Source organism: Scyliorhinus torazame, chromosome 5, assembly GCF_047496885.1.
Source record: "Scyliorhinus torazame isolate Kashiwa2021f chromosome 5, sScyTor2.1, whole genome shotgun sequence".
NCBI classification, from domain to species: domain Eukaryota; kingdom Metazoa; phylum Chordata; class Chondrichthyes; order Carcharhiniformes; family Scyliorhinidae; genus Scyliorhinus; species Scyliorhinus torazame.
This window is the reverse complement of record NC_092711.1, coordinates 204,217,779-204,244,155: the sequence shown is the minus strand read 5'-3', so window position 1 is coordinate 204,244,155 and position 26,377 is coordinate 204,217,779. Positions and strand designations below refer to the sequence as shown.

The window sequence follows — 26,377 nt, the reverse complement described above, 5'->3', positions numbered from 1 at the left end:
GTAGAGCATGAGACTGGGTCTCTGGATTACTAGTTCAGTGACATCACCACCATCTGCCCCTATTCAGGCGGCTCTTCAGTCTGACCCACTGGACATCACAAGGTGAATTAGCCAAGGTTAAATCAGATGACACTGCTTTACCCCAGTAGCAGTGTCAGTGTTAGGTTAGAGACTACAGCTTACTTCCCTGCTGATTTAAACACCGCAAACTAAACTGCAACTCTCAGTCGATTGGGTGAAGGCACATTTACATTTTATAAGTCAACCATCTGGATTACAGGAGACTGGTGGATCTCAACTCACCCGTTGACTAATCAGGATGAGGGAGTTGGCTTCAGTGATGTAAATGTGAGATTTTGAACTTCGGGCATCAACTTCCCAATGTCTGAGCTACAGAGGTGTCAACTGTAAGAGCACTGTTCACAGAAACATCAGCATTCAGTGGGGAGCACTGGGAGAATGAGCATGGGAAAGGGAGAGTGAGCAAGACAGGGGAGAGGGAGAGAGAGAGGGAGGGAGAGAGAGAGGGAGGGAGAGAGAGAGGTAGGGAGATCAGGTCTGGAGGGTGCGGGAAAGATGGTGTGGGAGAAGAGTGAGCAGGATGGAGATTGAGTCCGGAGGAGAGGGAGAGGCACAGGGCAAAGACAGTGCCTGGTGCTCACCAGTACTGTAAATGGTTGGGCTGTGCCTGGTGTTCACATTGTACCAGGCCTGGGTTGCGTTCAGCTCAAAGCACTGTGTGAGGCCAAAACCCATCCTATAATTCATTATGGGGCTGCCATCTGACAATGTAATAATCATTGGATAGAATTGGTCATCTGAAGGAAAGAAATAACTTGCATTTATATAGCAGCTTTCATAACCTCAGGACACCCTGAAGCACCTTACAGCCCATGAAGGAGTTTTTCATGTCTAGTCACTGTTGCAATGCAGGAAACACAGCAGTCAATTCGTGCAAAGCAAGATTCCACAAACAGCAAGTTGATATTTACCAGATAATCTGTTTTAAAACATGCTGGTTGAGGGATGGTGGGTTTAAAATTCCTACTCTTCTCCAAAATAGTGTCATCGGATCTTCCATGCCCACCCAAGGGGGCAGACAGGGCCACTGTTTGTAACACCCAGACACCTCCATCAGTGCAGCAAACCCTCAATACTGCACAGGAGCGGCAGCCTGGATTTTGGGGCACAGGTCTCTGGGGTAGGGCCTGGACCTGCAACACTGTGACACAGGATGCTCCGACTGAACCACAGCAGATACACAACTGGGGACCTGACAAAATGGACCACGACAATCAAAGCCTATCAAATATGTATGAAAAGTTTCACAGTTCTAAAAAGAGTCCGATTGGACTTGAACCATTAACTCTGTTTCTCTCTCTCCACAGATGCGGCCTGGTTTGCTGAGGATTTCCAGCATTTTCTGTTTTTATTTCAGATTTCCAGCATCTGCAGCATTTTGCCTTTATTGATCAGATGTGCATTTAGGGCAGATTAACCAAAAGCAACAAAACCTTTGACAACCTGATCAGCTGAAGGAAGAATGCTTGCATTCTAGGCAAGTCTCCATTGAGTGTTTTGACTCCACACTATTGGTTAGAACATATGCACGAGGAACATTTTCATCTTCCCACATCCCTGTTTTTGTTTTTGAACAGAGAACATTTCAATTTGAGTAACTGAACTCTTCCCTGTGATGCAGAGCAGGGGAGCTGACTCAAATTGGAATAATTAGACAGCGGTGTTGCAGGTAAATGATGACACCAATGCATTCACACAATGCCTCCATCTGTCTGACAGGATCTTTCACAGTAGGTCACAGGGCAGGGATTCTGGATACAGCACTAGCACATTAGAACCGTGTTGGGATTAAGCTGCTTCAGTCCGGGACTGACCTGTAGGTGGGTTCTCAGGAAGCTCCTCTTCTTGGTGTACTCAAAGTTGTTCCTCATCAGCAAGTAGAGGAGTGCGGAGGCCTCGCTTCGAGTCGAGCTCAGTTTCGAGGTACAACCTTTCAGGATTTCGTAGCAGAAGGTGGCGCAGATACTGTCTCGCCCTTTAAAAAACGTGGCTTGGAACTGGAGTGGAGGGAGTAGGGGTGGAAAAGAAAAAGAAATATCAAACCATAACTCTGCATTTCAAGAGAGGGCAGAGACCAAGTCCTCTAACCTTTCACATTTACACGGCTGAAAGCTCTCCAGGATTGTAACAGAATCTCCAAGAAACCGGAGCACCCGGAGGAAACCCACACAGACACGGGGAGAACGTGCAGAATCCGCACAGACAGTGTCCCAAGCCGGGAATCGAACCTGGGACCCTGGAGCTGTGAAGCATCTGTGCTAACCACTGCAGGGGTTCTGTGCTCTATGTTATGGTGTAACTGCCATCTTGACGAATCTGCTACACTGTTAGAAGTGACAAATGCAATCAAACCCTGCCGTGCGGCAGAGCTCCAGGAGCTGAGATCCAGAGGCTGGAAGTCAATGTCTGGTCAAGAAGCTCACTGAATTCATTCAGTCTATGTGAGAGCAAGGAGCCATCCTGCAAGGATACAAAGATGACCCCATTGTCCACTTGTACAATGTAGAAGGGGACTCACCAATCCTCTATCAGAGAGGAATCTCGCACCTCTCCATCACCAGCAAAATATTTGCCTGAATCCTTCTGAACCACAGGGCAGCATTGTAGCACAGTGGTTAGCAGTGCTAGGGTCCCAGGTTCGATTCCCCGCTGGGTCACTGTCTGTGCCGAGTCTGCACGCTCTCTCTATGTCTGCGTGGGTTTCCTCCGGGTGCTCCAGTTTCCCCCCACAGCCCAAAGACTGGTGGATTGGCCATGCTAAATTGCCCTTAGTGTCCAAAAAAGGTTAGGAGGGGTTATTGGGTTATGGGAATAGGGTGGAAGTGAGGGCTTAAGTGGGTCAGAGCAGACTCAATGGGCCAAATTGCCTCCTTCTGCACTGTATGTTCTATGTTCTGTGTTCATATAGTGTAAGACCCTGACCAGAACTTGCTGCCAGTGAGTTAGTACAGTTTCAGGAGAAATAGCAATGATAGAACATGGATCTCTATACCACATTGGTTGACCTGTCAGCAACGAAGGCCTTTGGGAGGTAATGGAGAAATCTAGCTGCCCTGAGAAATTCATCATGATGATTCAACAGTTCCATGATGGCATGCATGTCCTGGGTGATGGTGACTCCTCTGACCCATTCCCAGTCGCTAATAGGAACATAGGTACAGGAGTAGGCCATTCAGCCCATTGAGCCTTCTCCACCATTTAATGTAGACATGTACTCGGATTCGACACTACTGCTAATCCTACTATAGCTACCCAGACTGACTAACCAGCTGCTGCAATCCATGAGGTGGGTGTAATATTGAATCAACCCTGTGTCTCTACTCACTGACTGTCTCCACTGGAAAGAGGCAGATCATGTGTGTGGTGTCCTTTATATATGGGTTGGTGTATTGCCCCCCTATGGTCATGTCACCTCCGTCTGTATTGTGAATGTCCGTTGGTCGTGTCCTATCTATCTGATCTATTGGTTGAGTGTGTGTGTGTGATGTCACTGGTGCTCCCTCTAGTGTCTAGCTAGCCTACGTGCATTTACATTGATGCACATCACCACATCCCACCTTTTTTATATGTTACGTATTTTCTGCACACTTTGAGAAAATTGAACAAAAAACAGGTAGATAAGCTAAGGTATACAGTGATTAAACAATAAGTACAAATTATTCGTGTGAGTCTAAAAACCATCAGTCATCATGGTCAAATATCTCTCTTGGTTATGAACGCCATCAATGTCCCTGTACCACAGGAACCAAGAAGTGGTCAAATCACTTCGCTGACTGATTTGGAGTCACTTTCTTTTTTGATGTTTGTGATGGTGCTGTCGTATGGCATCTTGTAGCTGATAAGGTGTTGACGTTGAAGAGGTACCATCAACAGTATCATTCGAGGTCATGGATGTGCCATATGTTGAAGTTGGATAAGACTGTACATACTGGTTCTGGCCACATGCTGTGCTGGAAGGGTGATCCTGCTGAGAACCGTTGAAGCTTGTCGAATTGGAAACAGAATTGCTGCTCGCATAAATATCTGGTGATGGTGTGAAACTAGAACCTTGCATCTGATAGGAATATGCCGTCTGGCCAGGCTGGGGTGCAGCAAATCCTGGGCTGTAACTAAGGCATCCAGACTGTAGTGCAGATTGCGCTTGCGGTAGTCCTCCTTCGGTCTTCATTCCATTAGTGGGCCATTCATAGTGCTGGCCTGTTTGAGAATATGCTGCGTAGACTGCTGGCTGCTGCATGCCTGAATACTGGTTTGTCCAGCATGAGATGTCATTGGCTGCACTGCTGGTGTGGAAAAAATGTGTGGATATAGCTGTGGTGAATATTGGTGTATTCCTCTTGGACTGTAGCCACTGCTTGTTGTTATTGAGCCAGTGTAATTGTTAAGTGATCCATCTCCTGTCGTTGTGGCATCTGCTGTCACCCTGAGTGTGCCATCACTGAGGTTGCGGCACTCCCCGTCAGGAGTAAAGTCCGGCTTACGTGAATCAGAGTCGGCGTTTGGTTGCTCCCCATCTGGAGTCTGGTCTGTTTTAACTGAGTCAGTGTTGGTTTGTTGATGCTCCCCGTCCGGAGTCTTAGCGAGTCCATTGGAGTCAGCTGAGATTTCTTGAAGCTGTACGTCTGGAGTCGGAACATGCAGGAATGCATTGACTTGTGGAGAGGTTCAAGCAAATGAGGGTGGAAATATCATGGTGTCACCGAAGTCACCAGTGATCTCACAGTGATCGTCGAGTGCCTCTGTACACACTAGCTGAGGTCTGTCACTTTGCACATCTTGCATGGGAAGTGGGAAGCTGTCGTCACTCGTCTCACATACCGTGGGTAGAGCCTCAGTAGCTGCTTGTTGTACACTTGGGTTGGGCAAATTGTCAGAGTCTTCATGTGGTGGCGCAAACAATGTGGGTGAACTGTCATTGTCTTGCTGTTGTCCTTCATTTGAGCTTGGACTGTCATTGTCGCTTTGTTCTTCACTGTAGCATGACAGACCGTCATGGTCATCCTGCTGTGCACTGGAGCGTGGTAGACTGTCGTAGTCTTCTTGCTGTTTACCTGAGCAAGGCAGACTTGTATCATCTGCCGCTAGTTGGTCAGTGGAGGTTGCTAGACCCTCATGGTCTTGTTCCTGCAAGGACTGCGCGTCGGAGTTTTGCGTTGCTTCTATCGTGGAGGCTGTCCACGAGCTCGCTGCGGAGGCTTGTGACACTGGAGTCACGTCTTGTGTGTGCAAGAACTGCGCTCTGGAGTCTTGCGTTTCTTCGATCGTGGAGTCTGTCCATGGGCTCGCTGTGGAGGCTTGTGACACTGGAGTCACTTCTTGTTCATGCAAGGACTGCGGCGTGGAGTCTTGTGTGTCTTCTTTCGTAGAGTCGGGAACCCTGAGCAGTGCGTGGACCACGGTCTGTGTGACAGCAGGCCGCTCTCTGTGGGCTTGTACCGCTCTCTCTCTCTCTTGGTTTCAGGCTGCAGCATCATCCTGCACTCACGAGTCAGGATGTCGTAGATGCTGGGCTGAAGATCCTCAAATTCGAAGAACGAATCCGCGTCTGCGTCGGATTCAGTACGGGGGTCTTCAATGTGCAACACATCTAGTTGTGCTTCGGATTTGGTACTGGGGTAGCTTCCCAAGGTTAAAGGTTTGTCTGAGTCGCTGTCTTCTTGTACCATATCATCACTGTTTGTGTCGGAGCTGGCACTGGGCTCACGAGGTCCAGAGAAAATGTAAAGGTCGGTATCGAAGTATTCAAGGTCGGAATCATCAGTTTGGGCGTAGGTAACTGCTTGTTGCAGGGTTCTTCGGAGGTTAATTTCATTTCCTTGTCCAATTTAAGGCATTGTGCTGGCATTCCTGGTGAAGGAAGGTTGTTTTACGGCTTTAAAAGATTTTTTCTTTGATTTGGAACATTTCCCCTTTAAATGGGCATGGTCCGGGGCCTCTGACATCATGACGCATGTGACGTACTGCATAGGAAGCGATTGCGCATGCGCAGATCGCGGTTCCTTTACCGGGGGCCATTTCCGTGACTGTGCATGCGCGGCATCTCGCAACTGCGCAAGTGCAGTCCCTTTAGAAAGTTGGCCGCCGATCAAAACTGCTCTTTGCTCCGGGATCTCGGCCTCGTGGTGAGTACTGGCGCTTCTCTTACCTTTTCTTGCTGGTTGGAGTGTGTTTTCCTCACAGTATTTTCCAAATTTGTCCAGGACTGCCTGGAAGTCGCTCCTGTTTTGCCCCTTGGAGAACTTGAATTTTTAAAAGATTTCTTCTGCTCTGGCACCGGTGATGGTGAGGAGAAGCTCTGTCCTTTCAGCATCGGCCAGGTCTTCTAGTTCGGATGCTACCAGGACGAATTCAAACTTTTGCCGGAATACCCGCCAGTTTTTGCGGAGATCGCGGTGGCACCGGAGCTGCTGCGGAACCCGGATCTCGAACATCTTGCCTGGGTATTGCTGGTTGTCACTGTACGCTGAGGTATGGCTATATGGATTGAAACAGTTCAGTTCTGGTACCATGATTTGTCATGCTGTAGGTGTAACATAAGCGGCTTCCTTGTGGTGCACTTGACAAAGGAAGGTTCAGACGTGGAGATAACTTCAACACGTTTATTAAACTATTTACACTTCTATTACTCGGGTTCGACACTACTGCTAACCCTACTATAGCTACCCAGACTGACTAACCAGTTGCTGCAATCCACGTGGTGGGTGTAATATTGAATCAACCCTGTGTCTCTGCTCACTGACTGTCTCCACTGGAAAGAGGCAGTCTGTGGTGTCCTTTATATATGGGTTGGTGTAATCCACCCTGTGGTCGTGTCACCTCCGTGTGTATCGTGAATGTCCATTGGTCATGTCCTATCTAACTGATCTATTGGTTGAGTGTGTGTGTGTGATGTCACTGGTACTTCCTCTAGTGACTAGCTAGCCTACTTGCATTTACATTGATGCACATCACCATACAAGCTTCTATACAACTTAAGCAAGACTTCACTACTCCTGTACTCAAATCTTTTTGCGATAAAGGTTAACAATCCATTATCCTTCCTAATAGCTTGCTGCACCTTCTTGCTAGCCTTCAGTGGCTTATGGAGAAGGACACCCAGGTCCCTTTGTATATCTACACTCGCCAATTTCTTCCCATTTTGAAAACACTCTGCACATCTGATCCTTCTACCAAAATGGAGTACCTCATATTTTTCCACATTATATTCCATCTGCCATTTTCCTGCCCACTCCCTAAGATGGTCCAAATCCTCCTGTAGCCACTTTTACATCTTCCCGATGAATCATCCATGAACTTGGAAATATTATAATTTGGACCCCACAGCCAAACTATTGATATATGTTGTGAACAGCTGGGGTCCAAGTACTGATCCTTGCGGTACCCCACTAGCCACAGTGCCAACATGAGAATGACCCGTTTATTCCTACTCTCTATTTACTGCTTATTAGCCAATCCTCAATCCATGACAGGGTTAGGTGCTAGGGCCAACACTCTGCAACCTGTTTATCTCCACTATGATCTGTGGCGCACTTCCGCGATGGTGATCTTGGCATCAAAATCAGACATTGGAAGGATGGAAATTTGCTCAGTTTGATTTGATTGATTGACTTTAAATTACTTCAGCTGCCATAATGATATTTGAACCCATGTTGTCATGGCACTAGCCCATCTCTGGATCACTAGTCTAGTGATATCACCAACATCTCTCTGAATGGCCTGGCTCGAAGTTTAAGATTGTATCACTCGGTTTTGGGAATCTCCACCAGAGGAAATAATTTATCCGTATGTATTATACCAAATTCTTTCAACATGTTTAACACATCGATCATATCAGCTTTAAATCTTCAATGATCAAGGGAATATAAATGTGCCGACAGTTCTGCAAAAGTAGACTAACATGGTTGAGATTTGTATATGAGTGTCTTGGTGTCATTGGAGGCTCTCATTAGAATTGGTGGATATTTTTACATACCCTGCGCAGCTTACACATTTTGAAATGGAAAAAAAGCTAAATCATTACCCTGGTGATGAAGGCTCGTAAAGATGCAAATGCGTGCTTCATGGCCGTCTCAGACTGGCCGTTCGTCAGTAAGAGCAGGATGTCAAACACTTTCTTCATCAGAGGGTTGTGTCCATCATCTTCGAGGAGTTGGTTCTGAGCGAGAAACAAATTGCAAAATAATGGATAATAATAATAACCTTTATCATTGTCACAAGTAGGCTTACATTAACACTGCAATGAGGTTACTGTGAAAAGCCCCTAGTCGCCACATTCCTGCGTCTGTTTGGGTACACAGAGGGAGAATTCAGAATGTCCAATTCACCTAACAAGCACGTCTTTCGGGAGTTTTGGGAGGAAACTGGAGCACCCGGAGGAAACCCACGCAGATACGGGGAGACCGTGCAGACTCCACACAGACTGTGACCCAAGTGGGAGTTGAACCCCGGATCCTGCCGCTGTGAAGCAACAGTGCTAAATACCGTGCGGCCGTGCCGACTCCAACATTCCGACCACACAGGCTTACCCCCCCTTCAAATGAGTTACAAAAACAGGATTTCAGTGCGTGACATCTTGTGTTGTTAGTCTAATATTATGACCCATTAGGCCACCTGACCTTTCCATATGACATTGAAAGAGCACACAATGGAGTGGAACAAGGATTCTGAAAGCAATCAGAAAATGACCTGGTGCTCACCTTGAAATTTTGAATGAAGTACGACACTGTGTCCAAAACCGTGAGACATACTTCGGTGGCCAAGTTACCTTCCAACAAAGACTGGTGGCTAACATCTGCTTCATCTGTTCCAAAATCTAGGTAGTGATATGGGAGAGGGGGAAAACAAATATTTCAAATCGAAGGAAACATTTAACTTGTGATGAACATCAGAATTTTGAATGTATTGTATTATAAGTATTTGGTGCAGTAATGGTTAAAAGCCTGGGGTAGTGTGTGTATGCTTGCTGCATCAATGATTTTTAAAGAATCCGAGTTTGAAACATTGGATTTCAGGGGTGAAATTAAGGAATTGTAAAAAGCTTGGGCTAATGCAGTTTTATTTGGATTCAGGTGAGGGAATTCCCCATGGAGTTAGTTTGTTTTCAGCTTGGCAAAATGATGTAGTTACTGGGTGGAGCTACGGAATCAGGCATTTTGTAGAAAAGCAGTTGAGTTGAGTTTTAGATGGAGCTGTGAGTAGAAATCAAGCATTTTGCGCTCAGTGCAGGTCAGTTAAAGATATGCATGTAGACAAATTAGCAGTTTCTTCTCGAGCAGTTCCAAAATGTGTGGCTGCAAGGTGAGCTCAAACAAGCTGAGAAGCAGCCAAAGTTTCTGCAAGGCTCTGACAGGACTCATTTAGGTCTTTTATTTAAAACAATGTCAAAAGATCTATTTTTCTCAAAGTAGAATATTCAGATATGTCTATAAAACAGGTACTCCTGGGTGGATTGAGAGCCGAGATGGCTTTTTATGTTGGTTGAGTGTGAATAAAGATAGCAGTTAAGGGTTACTGTGCCACTCTATTGATTAGCTTGTTTAAGGGGTAATTGGAAGCTATTTTCTTGTGTGATGTTGAAGATATTTTAAGGTTAGGTGGGGTTACTAGGTTACGGGGATAGGGTGGAGGTGTGGGCTTAAGTGGGTGCAGACTCAATGGGCCAAATGGCCTCCTTCTGCACTGGAAATTCTATGATTCTATGACTGTGTTAGTAATAAAGTTTGTTTTAATCTACCATATCACCATTTTGCATGAACTCACTCCTGGAGCGAGGTATTCTTTCCTCACAGTCTTACAAAATTAAAATAAAATATTGGAGTTTCTGTCCAGTATCCCAGCTATGGTTGGGGTCTTGTCTGGGATTGTAATACATTTAACACCTCAAATAACGCCAGATTCAGAATCACAATGGTGAGGGAATAAAGTGAAGACATTAGCTGTCAGAAATAGACTGCTTCACGATAATAGTTCTATGTTTGTTTGTAGCCGATTTCATTACTCGTTGCATTATTACGGTCTGTGGTTGTGTGTCAATATTTTTCTGATTTAATACTGTTAGTTAAACAATCTGCAAATTAACAAATTAAGACAAGATTCCACTGACTGCACAACTGATTTGAAGTTTCGCACCCCCTCCCCATCAAATAATGTGTGTGCATTATCAAACAGAACGAATGGAGCAAGAATTTTGCAACCCCGTGCTCAGCAATTTTGCGTCTTGAGAAATGCAACAGTTGCAGTGTAACTCAGGAATTAAGACCGGACCACAAGGAAAATTTAGTATTATGATGTGTCCTCTGCTCAACTTAAAAGTTCACAGGCTGGCAACAGGTATTCATCAGAATTCTTCTGCATCACTACATGCAGTCGGTCCTTTAACTGCAGTCTGCCGGATGTGCATCACTCGCCAAATATTAGCCTAAAACCAATAACTGGAAGAGCAGCAACAGCTTGAATTTAAACATTTAATGCTTCAAGGGAATAACAATCACTCAGCGCCTCAGAGAAGGTTTGAGGCAGAGGGCCTTGAGCTGTGGAAAAAGTATAGCGATTACTGAAACAAGAACACAGGGCGCTGTAAATAGAGTACATAAAGGGCAGGAGGAGGCCATTCGGCCCATCGAGTCTGCACTCGAAAGAGCACTCCATCCAGCCCCACTCACCCGTCCTATCCCCTCGTCCCCACCGAACCTACACAAGTTTGGACACCAACGAGCAGTTTAGCACTGGCCAATCCACCTAACCGGCCCACCTTTTCGACAGTAGGAGGAAACCGTAGCACCCGGAGGAAACCTATGCAGACACGGGGAGAATTTGCAAACACTGCATGGACAGTCACCCAAGTCCAGAATTGAACTTGTGTCCCCGGTGCTGTGAGGCAGCTGTGCGAACCACTGTGACACCGCATCACCTATGGAAAGTGCAACAGATCATCCATCAGGAATGAAACAGCGTTAACATTTCGAGTCCTTTGACTCTTCATCATAATGGAGAAGAGGGAGAATGTAGAAACTGCGACAAACAGAAGCAACTTTAAGAACAAAAGACAGGTGGCCTAGTGTGGGAGGGGGAGGGGTGTTTTGCATTGAGGCAATACATGTATGGAATATTAAAAAAATATTACTGATCATTCGTCAAGAGTTTTTAGTTATTTAGGGACTTGTTTAGGTTACAGCACAAACAGTAGCTTAAATCAAATTTTAAAATCCTTCCTTAATAGGAGTAAAATTCCATATTTTGAATTGCATCAGTTAATAGACTCGCTGTCCTGAAAGGAAGTAATTGTCTTGGAAGAGGCTATTTTATACTGGAGCTCCACATTATCAGTCGACCTGGAACATCACCCAATACAATACATGGATGGAGGAGGATTTCCATTGCAGATAAGATCAAGGATTTATAACTTGGGCTTTGTCTGGCTCTCTGCACTCTCGTTACCACGAAAGAAGCAGTGCTTTGAGTGATGGCTGATATTAATTTCATTGTCTGCAACCTACACGCACCTGGCAACAAACCAGGAAGAGTGTGGGTGATTATGCGTGAGTGTGTGACAGAGAGAGAGTGAGAGCCATCAGCAGCTCACAATGAGATGATAGCACCAGCAACAACAAACAGCCCAGAGTTCGGAAGGGAGGAGGGAAATGCATGAAGCAGCATCACAGTACAGCGACCTGGTCGGGAGAGTGCAAAGATTCCTGGAGAAGATCCAACACAGGATCCTCATGCAAAGCACAAGGAGCAGAAACGCAGCAAAGTTGAACCACGGCTCACGTTCCTGGCATCAATCCAGTGGAACCGAGTGTTGCAGCACCACAAGTAGCAAGTCTGAGAATTGCGGGGCTGACTGGAAAAAGTTCCAGACAATGGGGGCGGCAGTCTCTGTTTCTGAGACTAAGTGTTGACGCCAACGCAGAATTTGTGGACTTTCACAACAGAAAATCTGGCGCCCCACCTGGACCGATTCCGCTACTGCTAAGGGGCTAGCAGCGGCGCCACGTGCAACACAATCGATTCTAATGAGAAATGGTGCTGGGTTCGCCGGTTTCACGATTCACACTCAAAGGCTGACAAGTTGCAACCTCTTGTACATACTTCACTCCCCACACACACCATCCCAAGCAACAAGATGGTAGCGATGAGAACAACCCTGAGGTTTACTGATGCCGAGCTGGAGATCTTCTTGGAAGCGGAGGAGAGTGGCGGATAATCTTGTACCCCGGCCCGGGACAGAGGCTGCCAGCCGTTCGCTGTGCCTGGGCGCAGGTGGCAGAGGCCGTGAACACCGTGGCCAACAGACCCGGAAAGAACTGCACAACCTCCTCAGGGCGGACAGGTTGAGTAGGCAGACTGTGCCCCTGGCAGTAACCAGCCTCTCACACACCTGTAACCGACCCCCCCCCCCCCCAGCTGGAGGATGCCCGAATCCCCACCCTGCCGCACATGCCAGTACCCATACCAGCCGCCATGGCCGGGTGCCCTGACCACTGAGGCCACCAGCTACCCATCCTCTGGGCTGCATGCGTCGGAATGTCTAACACTGTCGTTTTCTGTCCTCCCCCACCGCCTTACCCACCAGGAGAAGGCCAGGCCATGCACAACTGCTGGGAGATGGAGAAGTCAGGAGGGGGGAACCGTCAGACCTGCGGCCCCTCACCATGGCAGGGCATGGACGTGGTTAGTGGCCTGGAGGAAAGGGAGGTTGCTGAGATGGACCTCGGCCATGGGCGAGGAAGTGAGAACCCACTTAGTTGCGGTTCCCTGTGACACGACCCCCAACCCTCACCCCCAACACCACCCCCACCCTCACCCCACCCAACACCATCCTTACCCCTCCACTACCCTCACCCCAACACCACCCTCACCCCCCACTACCCTCACACCAACACCACCCTCACACCAACACCACCACCACCCCCCACCCACAAATCCACCCCCACGCCACCTCCAGCCGCGCGCGGTCTAATCATGCATCTTGCAGGACCTGATGGTGATGGGGTGGGTCCACCTGGCATCCCCCGCCCCCAGTCAGTGCCACAGCTGGAGTCCCCTCCCCCGCCAAGTGAGCCAACGCTGAAAGCAGAGCGAACAACAGCCCCCCCGCCAGAGGCTCTAGAAACCCCAGATCTCGGGTTGGAGGATGACAGTGATTTCCCACCACAGCTGTCTCCAACACCCTCTACCACCCCAGAGTCGCTCACCTCGGTTGGGCACATTGGTGAAGAGGCTCCTGGGACGCTATCTGGTGTGCACCACCCAGTTGACCTGGTACAGCAATGGAGGTAGGAGCACCCGAGGGGGCGGACAGTCGGAGGGCAGGCCGATCCCATGGACTAGCTGCTGTCCAGATGGGTCTCAACCTTCCGGAACAAACAGCTCCATCCATAGTGGCGATGCAGTCGCAGAGTCAGGGACTGCATGAGGGTTTGTCGGTGAGCAAGTGGTGGTGCCGACAATGCGTCCCACCCAGGCCGACATCGCACGGGTAGCGACCGCAGTGGAGGCATTGGGGGTGACGGTTTTCTGCAATGGATCAGCATGTCCAAGACCTGGGCCAGTCTGTGCAGGATCGAGGCCCAGGATGGGATTGCTGCCTCACAGGCGACCATCCCAGAGCCACCTGGAAATCGCAGCGGCGCTCCTGAGCGTGACAGCAGTCCATGGCTGGGAACGTCAACGGTATTGCCAAGGCACGGGCCGACGTGGCGCAGGCACAGAGGGAGGTGGCCGAGTCCCAGAGGGAGATGGCGCAGTCACTGGCTGATGTGACACAAACCCAGAAGGTGGTGGCACAGTCGGAGCGTGATGTGGCACAGTCCAAGACAGAGATGGTCCACTCCCTGTGCTCCATGGCCACGGGCGTTGCATGGTCGAGATCAGAGCGGGCCTCCAGGCCTGGCAGCCCCAGGTGACGGGAGAGCCTCAGGGTATAGCTCCCCTCACACTCCCATCCCATGGAGTAGCCCGGGGGCCATCGGACATCCCGAGAGAGAAGGAGATGAAGGGTCTGCGCTGGTGACTCCCGCAAGGGAGGTGCCAAAACACCGCAGCACCTCAGACTCCTCCCCACCTGTCCTTGGCGCATCTGGTGAGCAGTGGGCAGAACAGGGCAGGACCATGCCACCCGGGACACCAGAGCAGCAGCCGGGTCCATCCAGGCTCAGTCGCCACAGAAGGCACCCGGCAACGGGGACCCTCGTCGCAGGGCTGGAATCACAGCACGCCACCTCCACTCCTGCTATACTGTGTGGGGAGTCACCTAGATGTAGCATTAGGACCCATAATGCCAGGAGTTCGACATCAGTTAAGTTGGCACAGGTGCAGGGCACCGTTCAGTTACAGGGGCTAGGGCACAAATCTGTATATATTCGTTCACATTAAAAACACCTGCCTTGGTGCTCCGTCTGATGGGTGTGAGGGGTGGGCTGATCTTGGCTGGCGGGGGTGGGGGGGGGGGTGGGGGGGTTGAAATGTGTGGACGTTGGGGGGGGGGGGGGAATAAATGGGCAACCCTGTTGATGGCCCGGACTCCCCACACTCCCGCCCCCCCCTGACCGTCTCCACCACCGCTACCCCAGGGATTTGATGGTACCATGTGATTGAATAGTCAGCTCGCATGCAGGGATCAGAGAAGTTCAGCAGGTAAGTATCAGTGACGCAGTTGCAGGCAGGAGGTGGTCTGGGGCCAGGGGGGCGGGGGGGGGGGGGGGGGGGAATGCGGTGTCTAGGCCCCGGGTCAGTCCCCCCTCCCCCTCCTTCAGTCAGTGAACCTGGAGGTGATCAGAGAGCCCCGAGCGCATTGGCCCTGACGCACACATCGTGTGGCCTCCCGTGCCTGTCTGGGCCCCATGTCCTGCCCATCCTTGCCCTCCCCAACATCCTCCTCGTCTCCTCTTCGGACAAAGCCTATCGTTTGATAAGGTCCCTCAAGGCACGCTGGTGCAAAAGATTAGATCACATGGTGTCGGGTGAACTAGCCGGATGGATCCAGAACTGGCTTGGCCATAGAAGACAGAGGGCAGCAGTGGAAGGACCACCTGAATGGAGGTCTGCAACTAGTGGTGTTCCGCAGGAATCAGTACTGGGACCTCTGCTCTTTGCAATATATATAAATGACTTGGAAGAAAACATAGCAGCTGTGATTAGCAAGTTTGCGGATGTTACTAAGATTGCAGGAGTTGCGGATAGTGATGGAGATTGTCAGAGAATACAACAGGATATAGATAGGCTGCAAAATTGGGCAGAGAAATGGCAGATGGAATTTAACCCAGACAAATGCGTGGTGATGCATTTTGGTAGATCCAATTCAGGTGGGAGCTATAAAATAAATGGAAGAACCATCAGGAGCATAGAGACACAGAGAGATCTGGGCGTGCAGGCCCACAGATCTTTAAAAGTGGCAGCACAGGTGGAAATGGTGGTAAAGAAAGCATATGGTCATAGGACGGGGTATCGAGTATAAAAGCTAGAAAATGTTACAATTATATAGAACGCTGGTTAGGCCACATTTGGAATATTGTGTCCAATTCTGGTCACCGCACTACCAGAAGGACATGGAGGCTTTGGAGAAAGTACAGAAAAGGTTGACCAGGATGTTGCCTGGTTAGAGGGTATGAGCTATGAAGAGAGTTTGAATAAACTGGTTTTTTTCTCCCTCGAGAGAAGGAGGCTGAGGGGCGACCTGATAGAAGTTTATAAAATTATTAGGGGTATTGATAGGGTGAACAGTTGGAGGCTTTTTCCCAGGGCAGAAATACCAATTATAAGGGGGCACAAGTTCAAGGTGAGGGGGGGAAAGGTTCAGTGGAGATGTGCAGGGGAAGTTTTTTACACAGAGGGTGGTGGTGGCCTGGAATGCACTGCCAAGTGAGGTGGTTGAGACAGATATGTTAGCGACCTTTAAGACTTATCTGGATAGACACATGAACAGAATGGGTACAGAAGAATACAGGCGGTTGGTCTCGATAGGATACGTGATCAGTGCAGGCTTGGAGAGCCGAAGGGCCTATTCCTGTGCTGTATTGTTCTTTGTTCCTTCTCCTCCTTCAACACATCGCCCCTCTGCTGTGCGATGTTGTGGAGGACGCAGCAGGCCGCCACGATGTGGGCGACTCTCTCAGTATCATACTGGAGGACCCCTCCAGAGCGGACCAAGCACCCGAATCGCATCTTCAGGAGGCCAAAGTTCTGCTCGACCAAAGTTCTGCTCGATCATACCCCTGGTCGCTTCATGGGCTTCATTGTAGCGGGTCTCCGCGTCGTTCTGTGGCATCCTGATGGGCATCATCGGCCATGACACCTGTCACCCAGGAGCTAACTCCCCAGCTGTGGGGGGGGTTCGAACATGTCAGGAATCACCAAGTATGCCAGGATGACGGTATCGGGCACACTGCCCGGGTACCAGGCACAGACCTGTATGATGATGCACAGCTGATGGTCACATATCAGCTGCACGTTCATTGAGTGGCACCTCTTTCGGTTTATGTAGAGCGGTCTGTCATCCGCAGGTACTCGCTGCTGCAGCTTCCTCCACCTCCTCGCGCAGCTCCAGCTCATACAGCCACAAAGCATTTCCCTCTGGTAATCTTTGTGAGGTATTTTCAGGATGGAAGGCGTAGTGATCATAACGGTACACAAAGCTCTTTTGAAGAACAAAACTAATTTTATTAACACTGCTAAATTTGAGTACACTGATTCTGAATAGCAAACATACATGTAAGAATTAAACTACACTACACTCACAAACACTATCTCTACCTACTAGTTCTAACTATTATATCTTAACTAACTCTGCAATACACTATGAATCTTATCTTCGTCAGCTCCAGTCTAATCTCCTCCCCTTAGCTTAAGAGCCAGTGCAATTTATAATGCTGTCCCTGAGCTCCCTCTAGTGGCTAGGCTTAACATAACATTAACTCTTCACATGTGTACACTTGTATAATGTCACATCCCCAGGGCTGCGGCAACTAGCAGGAAGGCCACCATTGCTGACTGATGTCCATTGTGTGCAGGGGTTGAAAGGTCGACATGTTAGAATGGTGTGAACCCTCGTCCAAACAGGTCCATCGGGCTAAATGGTGGCCCCGGTTGCACTGCGCGCTCTGGCCCTGCATGACCCCCCCCCCCCAATTCCATCCCCATCCTCACACCCCTGGCCCTGTCCGTAGCCAGCACTGCGGGGGCCTCTGGCCCTGGCGCTCATCCCTGATGCCACGGGTACTGTTGGCTGGCACTGCTCCTGCCAGAGGTAGGCACTGCGGCCTCCGTAGGGGAAACTGTGGGTGTTACCCTGGGTGGGCCGCCAGCGGATGGCTGCCAGATGGGGGCTGGGTGGGGTGTGGCGGGGGAGCCCATATGGTCGGTGTCACTCTGTAGGACCAAGGGCAAGGGTGGGTGGTTAGTTGGGTGCACAGCAAGATGGCAACCTTGCAGGCCACTGCAATGGCGGTCCATCACTTGACACTGTCCCAGTCCCATGAGGGGGTCACCTCAGCCACTCGGCCCGTCCCCCCCCCCCCCCCCCCCCTCCCCCCCCCGCCCGTCGCTCCAAAGCAGGTCCCCCACCTCAGCCAGCCCTGCAAAATGTCCAGCCCGGGAGTTATAGATCATAGAATTTACAGTGCAGAAGGAGGCCATTCGGCCCATCGAGTCTGCACCAGCTCTTGGAAACATAAGCCCACACCTCCACCCTATCCCCATAACCCAGTAACCCCACCTAATGTTTTTGGACACTAACGAAATTTAGCATGGCCAATCCACCTAACCTACACATCTTTGGACTGTGGGAGGAAATCGGAGCACCCAGAGGAAACCCACGGACACACGGGGAGAACGTGTGGACTCCACACTGCCAGTGACCCAAGCTGGGTATCGAACCTGGGATTCGGAGCTGTGAAGCAACTGTGCTAACCACTGAGCTACCGTGTCGTTCCTCTCCATGTTGTGCCTCCTCTCTCTCTCCCTCAGCAGCCATGACGCCGGTTTCATGCTGTCACGATGATGGAGAATCGCGATTTGGCGTCAAATCAGCGCCCGCCATGATTTTGGTGTCAGAACCTCTTCTCCTTCCAATCACCTTTCCCGATTTCAGCGACGGCCAATGCTGAATCCCACCCTGGGTTTTGGGGATTTCAAAGCTCTGGACTGGAGTGGTCATAGCTTATGCAGGTGAAGACCTTTCTTTCAATTTTTTGAATTTTATGCAACCCATCTTCTTTAGGTTTTCATAGGTTATTTGTGAGGTTTTGAGGGTGCATTTGCCTGCCTCTGCCATGTATTTTGAACCATGTTTATTGCACACTTGGAGAACTATTTGAAGTAGTGTCTCAGTTGATGAACAATGGTCTACAATGGCCAGGGAAAAGCACTTTGTCAACTTCATATCGCTACCCGGCCAAGTTGTTCATGAACAACCTGGCCATGATGTACTCTTCTCCCAGTATCACTTCACTGGATAAGCAGTACAAGGAATAAGGAGGTGTCTGTGTGTGAGGAGGTGTGTGTGTGAGGAGGTGTGTGCGTGTGTAGGTGTGTGTGTGGGTGTGTGTGTGAGGAGGTGTGTGTGTGAGGAGAGGTGTGTGTGAGGAGAGGTGTGTGTGAGGAGATAGGTGTGTGTGTGTGTGTGGAGGTGAGTGTGTGGGGAGGTGTGTGTGTGAGGAGGGGTGTGTGTGTGTGAGGCGTGTGTGAGGAGGTGTGTGTGTAAAGAGGTGTGTGTGTGTGTGTGAGAGAGGAGGGTTGTGTGTGTGAGGAGGTGGTGTGAGGAGATGTGTGTGTGAGCGTGAGGAGGTGTGTGTATGAATGTGAGGAGGTGTGTATATGTGCGTGTGAGGAGGTTGTGTGTGAGGTGTGTGTGAGGTGTGTGTGTATGAGGAGGCGTGCATGTGTAAGAAGGTGTGTGTGAGAGTGTGAGGAGGTGTGTGTATGTAGATGTGTGAGAGAGAGTAGGTGTGTGTGAGGTGTGTGTGTGTGAGGTGTGTGTGTGAGGTGTGTATGTGTGTGAGGTGTGTTTGTGTGTGAGGTGTGTTTGTGTGTGTGGGAGGAGGTATGTGTATATGAGGAGGTGTGTGTGTGTGGTAAACACCACTTGTAGTGTATTGTATGTATTACGGCACTGCCCGTATATTACAGGTACGGCGGTAAATCCCTGCCTGCTGGCTCCGCCCAGCAGGCGGTGTATAAATGTGTGTGCTCTCCAGCGCTGCAGCCATTCTGGTTCCAGCTACTGGAGGCACATCTTGTTCAATAAAGCCTCGATTGTTCCACCATTCTCGTCTCGTGGCAATTGACGGTACATCAATTTATTGAACAAAATTTTAAAAGATGGATTTCCTCATCAAGCCTGATCGCCTGCAGCTGAGCCCTCACGCAGATAACATGATGTCCACTGGCTAGCCTGCTTCGAAGGCTACCTCAGAGCAGCCACTGAAGAACCCTCGGACTCGCAGAAGCTCCAAGTCCTCTACTCACGGGTGAGCCCTGACATTTTTCCCCTCATCCGGGATGCGCCCACCTATTCCGAAGCGATGACGCTCCTGAAGGGACATTACATTAAACCTGTGAATCAAATCATAGATCACAGAATTTACAGTGCAGAAGGAGGCCATTCGGCCCATCGAGTCTGCACTGGCTCTTGGAAAGAGCACCCTACCCAGCCCACACCTCCACCCTATCCCCATTACCTAGTAACCCCACCTATCCCCACTACCCAGTAACCCCACCCAACACTAAGGGCAATTTTGGTCACTAAGGACAATTTATCATGGCCAATCCACCTAACCTGCACATCTTTGGACTGTGGGAGGAAACCAGAGCACCCAGAGGAAACCCACACACACACGGGGAGAACATGCAGACTCCGCACAGACGGTGACCCAAGCCGGGAATCGAACCTGGGACCCTGGAGCTGTGAAGCAATTGTGCTAACCACAATGCTACCGTGTACGCCAGGCACCGCCTGGCCACGAGACAGCAACTCCCCGCGGAGAGTCTGGACGATTTCTTAGGGTCCCTACAGATCCTCGGTAGGAACTGTGACTGCCAGGCAGTTTCGGCAGTCCAACACACCGAACGTTTAATTAGAGACGCTTATGTCACGGGCATGAAGTCTACGTACATCCGCCAGTGACTATTGGAAGGGAGTACGCTCGATCTAGCGGGGACTAGGCAGCTCGCAAATTCATTAGAAGTGGCCTCCCGTAAGCTGCAGTCCTACACCCCCGACCGCGCGGCACCCTCGTGGGCATCGTGGGCCCCACCAGCTGCCAACTCCAGCTCACTGCAAGCTTACGCCGCGCAGCAGCCAGCCAACTCGTGTTATTTTTGTGGACAAAGCAAACACCCCAGGCAGCGCTGCCCGGCGGGGAGCGCAACCTGCAACGGGTGTGGGAAGAAAGGGCACTTTGTTTCCGTTTGCCAGGCCCGATCGGTCACCGCCGTTTCCAGGCCAGGCATTTCTACACCCCCCACGTGCGACCCAGGGGCGCTGCCATTTTCCCCTCCACAAGCCATGTGCGGCCCGTGGGTGCCGCCATCTTCCCCTCCGCAAGCCACGTGCGGCCCGTGGCGCCGCCATCTTTGATGCCGCCCGCCATGTGCGCCCCGTGGGCACCGCCATCTTTGGCGCCATTTTGGACCGCACCTCAGGACCCCTGCTCGTCTGGCCGTTCGCTGCCTACTGCTACCTCCGCCACCGCTGATCAGCCCGGGACCTCCCAGCATCTTCCACAGCTCGCCTCCATCACCCACGATCAGTCTCGGCCCCGCAACCTCGCGACCGCTATAACGACTGTGAAGATCAACGGGCACGAGATGGCCTGCCTCTTTGACTCCGGGAGCACAGAGTTTCATCCACCCCACTATGGTAAGGCGCTGATCCCTCCCGGTACACCCCGTCACCCAGAAAATCTCCCTGGCCTCTGGATCCCATTCCGTTGAAATCCGGGGGTACTGTATCGTGACCCTCACTGTCCAGGCCGTAGAGTTCAGCAACTTCAGGCTCTACGTCCTCCCCCACCTCTGCGCTGCCCTGTTGCTTGGCCTGGATTTTCAGTGCCACCTCCAAAGTCTGACTTTGAAATTTGGCGTCCTCTGCCCCCCCTCACCGCCTGCGGCCACACGACCCTTAAGGTCGATCCACCTTCCCTGTTTGCGAACCTCACCCCGGATTGCAAAACCGTCGCCACTAGGAGCAGACGGTACAGTGCCCAGGACAGGACCATCATCAGGTTGGAGGTCCAACGGCTTCTGCAGGAGGGGATCATTGAGGCCAGCAACAGCCCCTGGAGAGCTCAAGTAGTGGTAGTGAAGACTGGGGAGAAGCATAGGATGGTCATTGACTACAGTCAGACCATCAATCGGTACACGCAGCTCGACGCGTACCCCCTCCCACGCATATCTGACATGGTCAATCAGATTGCGCAGTATCGAGTCTTTTCCACAGTAGACTTGAAGTCCGACTACCACCAGCTCCCCATCCGCCCGGAGGACCGCCAATACACTGCGTTCGAAGCAGATGGTCGCCTCTATCACTTCCTTAGGGTTCCCTTCATCGTCGCCAATGGGGTCTCGGTCTTCCAGCGAGAGATGGACCGAATGGTTGACCAGTACAGGCTGCGAGCCACCTTCCCGTACCTAAATAACGTCACCATCTGCGGCCACGATCAGCAGGACCACGACACAAACCTCCAAAAATTCCACCATACCGCCAAACTCCGTAACCTCACCTACAATAAGGAGAAATGCGTGTTCCGCACCAACCACTTAGCCATCCTTGGCGATGTAGTGGAAAATGGAGTCCTAGGGCCCGTCCCCAACCGCATGCTGGAACTCCATCTCCCCCACTGCCCCAAGGCCCTGAAACGTTACCTGGGGTTTTTCTCATATTACGCCCAGTGGGTCCCAAATTATGCGGACAAGGCCCGCCCACTCATCACGTCCACAGTTTTTCCCCTGACGGCTGAAGCCCGCCAGGCCTTCAACCACATCAAGGACATCGCCAAAGCCACAATGCACGCGGTCGACGAGTCCCTCTCCTTCCAAGTGGAGAGCGATGCATCGACGTGGCTCTGGCCGCCATCCTCAACCAGGCGGGCAGGTCCGTGGCTTTCTTTTCCCGCACCTTCCATGCCTCCAAGATTCAGCACTCCTCTGTCGAGAAGGAGGCCCAAGCCATTGTGGAATCTGTGCAGTGTTGGAGGCATTACCTGGCTGGCAGGAGATTCACTCTCCTCACTGACCAATGGTCGGTTGCCTTCATGTTTAATAATACACAGCGGGGCAAGATCAAAAATGACAAGATCTTGAGGTGGAGGATCGAGCTCTCCACCTATAACTATGAGATTTTGTATCGCCTGGGGAAGCTCAATGAGCCCCCAGGTGCCCTATCCCGCGGTACATGTGCCAGGTGGACCGACTCAGGGCTCTCCACTATGACCTCTGCCACCCGGGGGTCACCCGGTTCTTCCATTTTGTCAAAGCCCGCAACCTGCCCTACTCCATTGACGATGTCAGGACCGTCACCAGAGACTGCCAAATCTGCGCAGAGTGCAAGCCGCACTTCTACCGGCCAGATAGAGCACACCTAGTGAAGGCCTCCCGACCCTTTGAACGCCTCAGCATGGACTTCAAAGGGCGCCTCCCCTCCATCAACCGCAACGTATACTTCCTAAATGTTGTTGACGAGTACTCCCGGTTCCCCTTCGCCACCCCATGCCCCGACATGACTTCTGCCACGGTAATTAAAGCCCTGCACAGCATCTTCACTCTGTTCGGTTTCCCCACCTACATCCACAGCGATCGGGGATCGTCTTTCATGAGCGATGAGCTGCGTCAGTTGCTGCTCAGCAAGGGCATTGCCTCGAGCAGGACGACCAGCTACAACTCCCGGGGAAACGGGCAGGTGGAGAGGGAGAACAGGGCGGTCTGGAAGGCCATTCTGCTGGCCCTGCCGTCTAAATATCTCCAGGTATCCCGCTGGCAGGAGGTCCTCCCCGACGCGCTCCACTCCATGGGGTCGCTCCTGTGCACAGCCACTAATGAGACTCCTCATGAACTTGTGTTTGCCTTCCCCAGGAAGTCCACCTCCAGGGTCTCGCTCCCAACATGGCTGATAGTTCCTGGATCCATCATCCTCCGGAAGCATGTGCGGAGCCATAAATCGGATCCTCTGGTCGAGAAAGTCCACCTCCTACATGCAAACCCGCAATACGCCTACGTGGCACACCCCGACGGGTGCCAAGACACCGTCTCCCTCCGGGACCTGGCACCCGCTGGGTCCCCATCCACGACCCCGACCTGACACCGCTCCCCCCCCCCCCCCCGTTGCCTCATTCACCCCTGCGCCACTCACCCTCCCTCCAGCGACCTTCACCACAGCCCCCACCCCAGCAGGATCCGTCCTCCCACTGGATCCACTCAGGGGTGACAAAGACGAGGACAACACGCTCCCGGAGTCGCAGATGACCAGGTCGGCGCCCACATCACCACCAGGACTGAGGCAATCGTGGCGGAGGGCCAAAGCCCCCAACAGACTTAATTTGTAATGTTTCCGTCACCCCAGCCAGACTCTTTTTTTTTAAAACAGGGGGTGAATGTGGTAAACACCACCTGTCGAATCTCATATGTATTAAGGCACTGCCCATATATTACAGATACGACGGTAAATCCCTGCCTGCTGGCTCTGCCCAGCAGCCGGTGTATAAAAGTGTGTGCTCTCCTGCGCTGCAGCCATTCTGATTCCAGCTACAGGAGGCACAACATCTTGTTCAATAAAGCCTCGATTGTTCCACCATTCTCGTCTCGTGGTAATTGACGCGAAGAGGTGTGTGTGAAGACGTATGTGTGTGTGAGAGGGGTGTGTGTGTGCGTGAGGAGGTGTGTGTGTTTGTGTGTGTGTGAGGTGTGTATGTGTGAGGAGGTGTGTGTGTGAGAGAGAGAGAGTGGGAGTGTGTGTAAGGTGGTGTGTGTGTGTGTGTGAGAGAGTGTGAGGAGGTGTGTGTGTGTGAGTGAGAGTGGGAGAGAGTGTGGTTGTGTAAGTGAGAGTGGGAGAGTGTGTTTGTATGTGTGAGAGTGGGAGAGTGCGTGTGTGTCTGTGTGAGTACTTACTGTGGTTAAGGGTGAATGAACTGTCCATATGGCCAATCTGCTGAAGTCGGGCCTGCATCGCTCCTGCTCGGCTCCGAATAACTGGCATCGTCTGGGACCTCCTATCAGCTGTAGAGTGTCTGGAGCCTGATCCTTCTCGGGTCCTGACAAGAGAGATGTAATTGTAAACTCCTTCATCACCGCCTTCAAAATGGAACAAACCCTTCGAGACTGATATGAGTATTACATTAGACACTGCCAATTTTCAGCATTTATGTATGCAAGCTAAAACTATTTGGGATAAAGCTCAATGTGTCAGAACAATATTCTGAACTGCCATTCAGCACAGCCTGAGGCCAAACAATACAGTTACAAGTATGAACAATGCTGTTTTTTAGAAAAGCCAGTGCAATGCGATTTGAGAAACTGCCAGCATTAATGAATGACCAAACTTGCATACATACGAAGATGTATTTATCTCTAAAAAACATATTGTATCATTCATGTCCCCAGGATAATCAAAAACACTTTACAGCTTAAGTTCTTCTGCAGTGTTGAGAGATTTTTTTTACATCTCCTTGGTCGGGTCTCGTTCAACGTCTCAATATGATCTGTTAGCTAGTCAGAGCATTCAGCTTTATTTGAGCTGGGATGGACTGCAGTGTCAAAAAGGAAGAGCATCATTGCATTGGGAATGGTTTAAATAATAATAATCTTTATTATCACAAGTAGGCTTACATTAACACTGCAATGAAGTTACTGTGAAAAGCCCTGAGTCGCCACAATCCGGCGTCTGTTTGGGTACACAGAGGGAGAATTCAGAATGTCCAAATTACCAAAGAGCACGTCTTTCTGGACTTGTGGGAGGAAACCGGAGCACCTGGAGGAAACGCACACAGGCACGGGGAGAACATGCAGACGCTGCACAGATAGTGACCTAAGCCTGGAATCGAACCTGGAACCCTGGAGCTCTGAAGCCATAGTGCCAACCACTGTGCTACCGTGCTGCCCATAATATTAACAAGAATAGGAGGGAGGTTTCATGGCCAGCACTTTAATGGGAATAACGTTAAGGGAGAAGAAGGTGGAATTCTTCGACGAGATGGACTCAGGGTGGGTATACATGAAGTGGGTGATGGGGTGGAAGCCAGAGGCAAATGTGGCTTCAGAGTTAGCGTGGCCAGGGGGTTGGGGAGTAGGGGTATGGGGCACAGGAGGGGGTTGGGGTCAGGCCAGTCCTGTCAAAATCCATCATCTCCTCACGCTTCCTGCTGCAGTGAGAGTGGAACGAATAGGGAGAGAGAGGGATGGAAATTCAGGTAATCTTCACTGCTCTCTGGGGTGATCCAGCGATTTCATCGAGCAGGATCTGGTGATGGATGGCAAATCCAGTTGCACGTCAGCCGTGCTCTACTGTACATCCACTGGATGGGAGGAAGAGATGCAGGAACAACAGACCAGGGGTAAGAACAGGGATGGGTGGGAGCAAGGAGTTTGCTGGTAAGAACATAAGAACAAGGAGCAGGGGTAGACCATCTGGCCCTTCGAGCCTGCTCCGCCATTCAATGAGATCATGGTTGATCTTTTGTGGACTCAGCTCCACTTTCCGGCCCGAACACCATAACCCTTCATTTCTTTATTCTTCAAAACACTATCAATCTTTATCTTAAAAACATTTAATGAAGGAGCCTCTACTGCTTCACTAGGCAAGGAATTCCATAGATTCGCAACCCTTTGGGTGAAGAAGTTCCTCCTAAAACTCAGTCCTAAATCTACTTCCCCTTATTTTGAGGGTATGCCCCCTCGTTCTGTTTTCACCCGCCAGTGGAAACAACCTGCCCGCATCTATCCTATCTATACCCTTCATAATTTTATATGTTTCTATAAGATCCCACCTCAATCTTCTAAATTCCAACGAGTACAGTCCCAGTCTACTCAACCTCTCCTCATAATCCAACCCCTTCAGCTTTGGGATTAACCTAATGAATCTCCTCTGCACACCCTCCAGTGCCAGTACGTCCTTTCTCAAATAAGGAGATCAAAACTGAACAGACTACTCCAGGTGTGGCCTCACTAACACCTTATACAATTGCAGCATAACCTCCCTAGTCTTAAACTCCATCCCTCTAGCAATGAAGGACAAAATTCCATTCGCCTTCTTAATCACCTGTTGCACCTGTAAACCAACTTTTTGCGACTCATGCACTAGCACACCCAG

The 26,377-nt window shown here is 50.6% G+C and overlaps 1 protein-coding gene across 3 annotated transcripts in view; it reads right to left on the bottom strand.

Moving 5' to 3' along the window:
- dock11 (dedicator of cytokinesis 11) overlaps positions 1-26,377 on the bottom strand; it is a 386,085-nt gene that overhangs the window by 110,772 nt on the left and 248,936 nt on the right. For all 3 annotated transcript variants that reach the window (XM_072505033.1, XM_072505034.1, XM_072505035.1), the window contains exons 38-41: positions 24,181-24,323; positions 8,778-8,893; positions 8,102-8,236; positions 1,896-2,078 (exon numbers count right to left, since the gene is read on the bottom strand). In XM_072505033.1, coding sequence (XP_072361134.1) covers positions 1,896-2,078; positions 8,102-8,236; positions 8,778-8,893; positions 24,181-24,323 — 577 coding nt within the window. The remainder of the gene's footprint in view (positions 1-1,895; positions 2,079-8,101; positions 8,237-8,777; positions 8,894-24,180; positions 24,324-26,377) is intronic.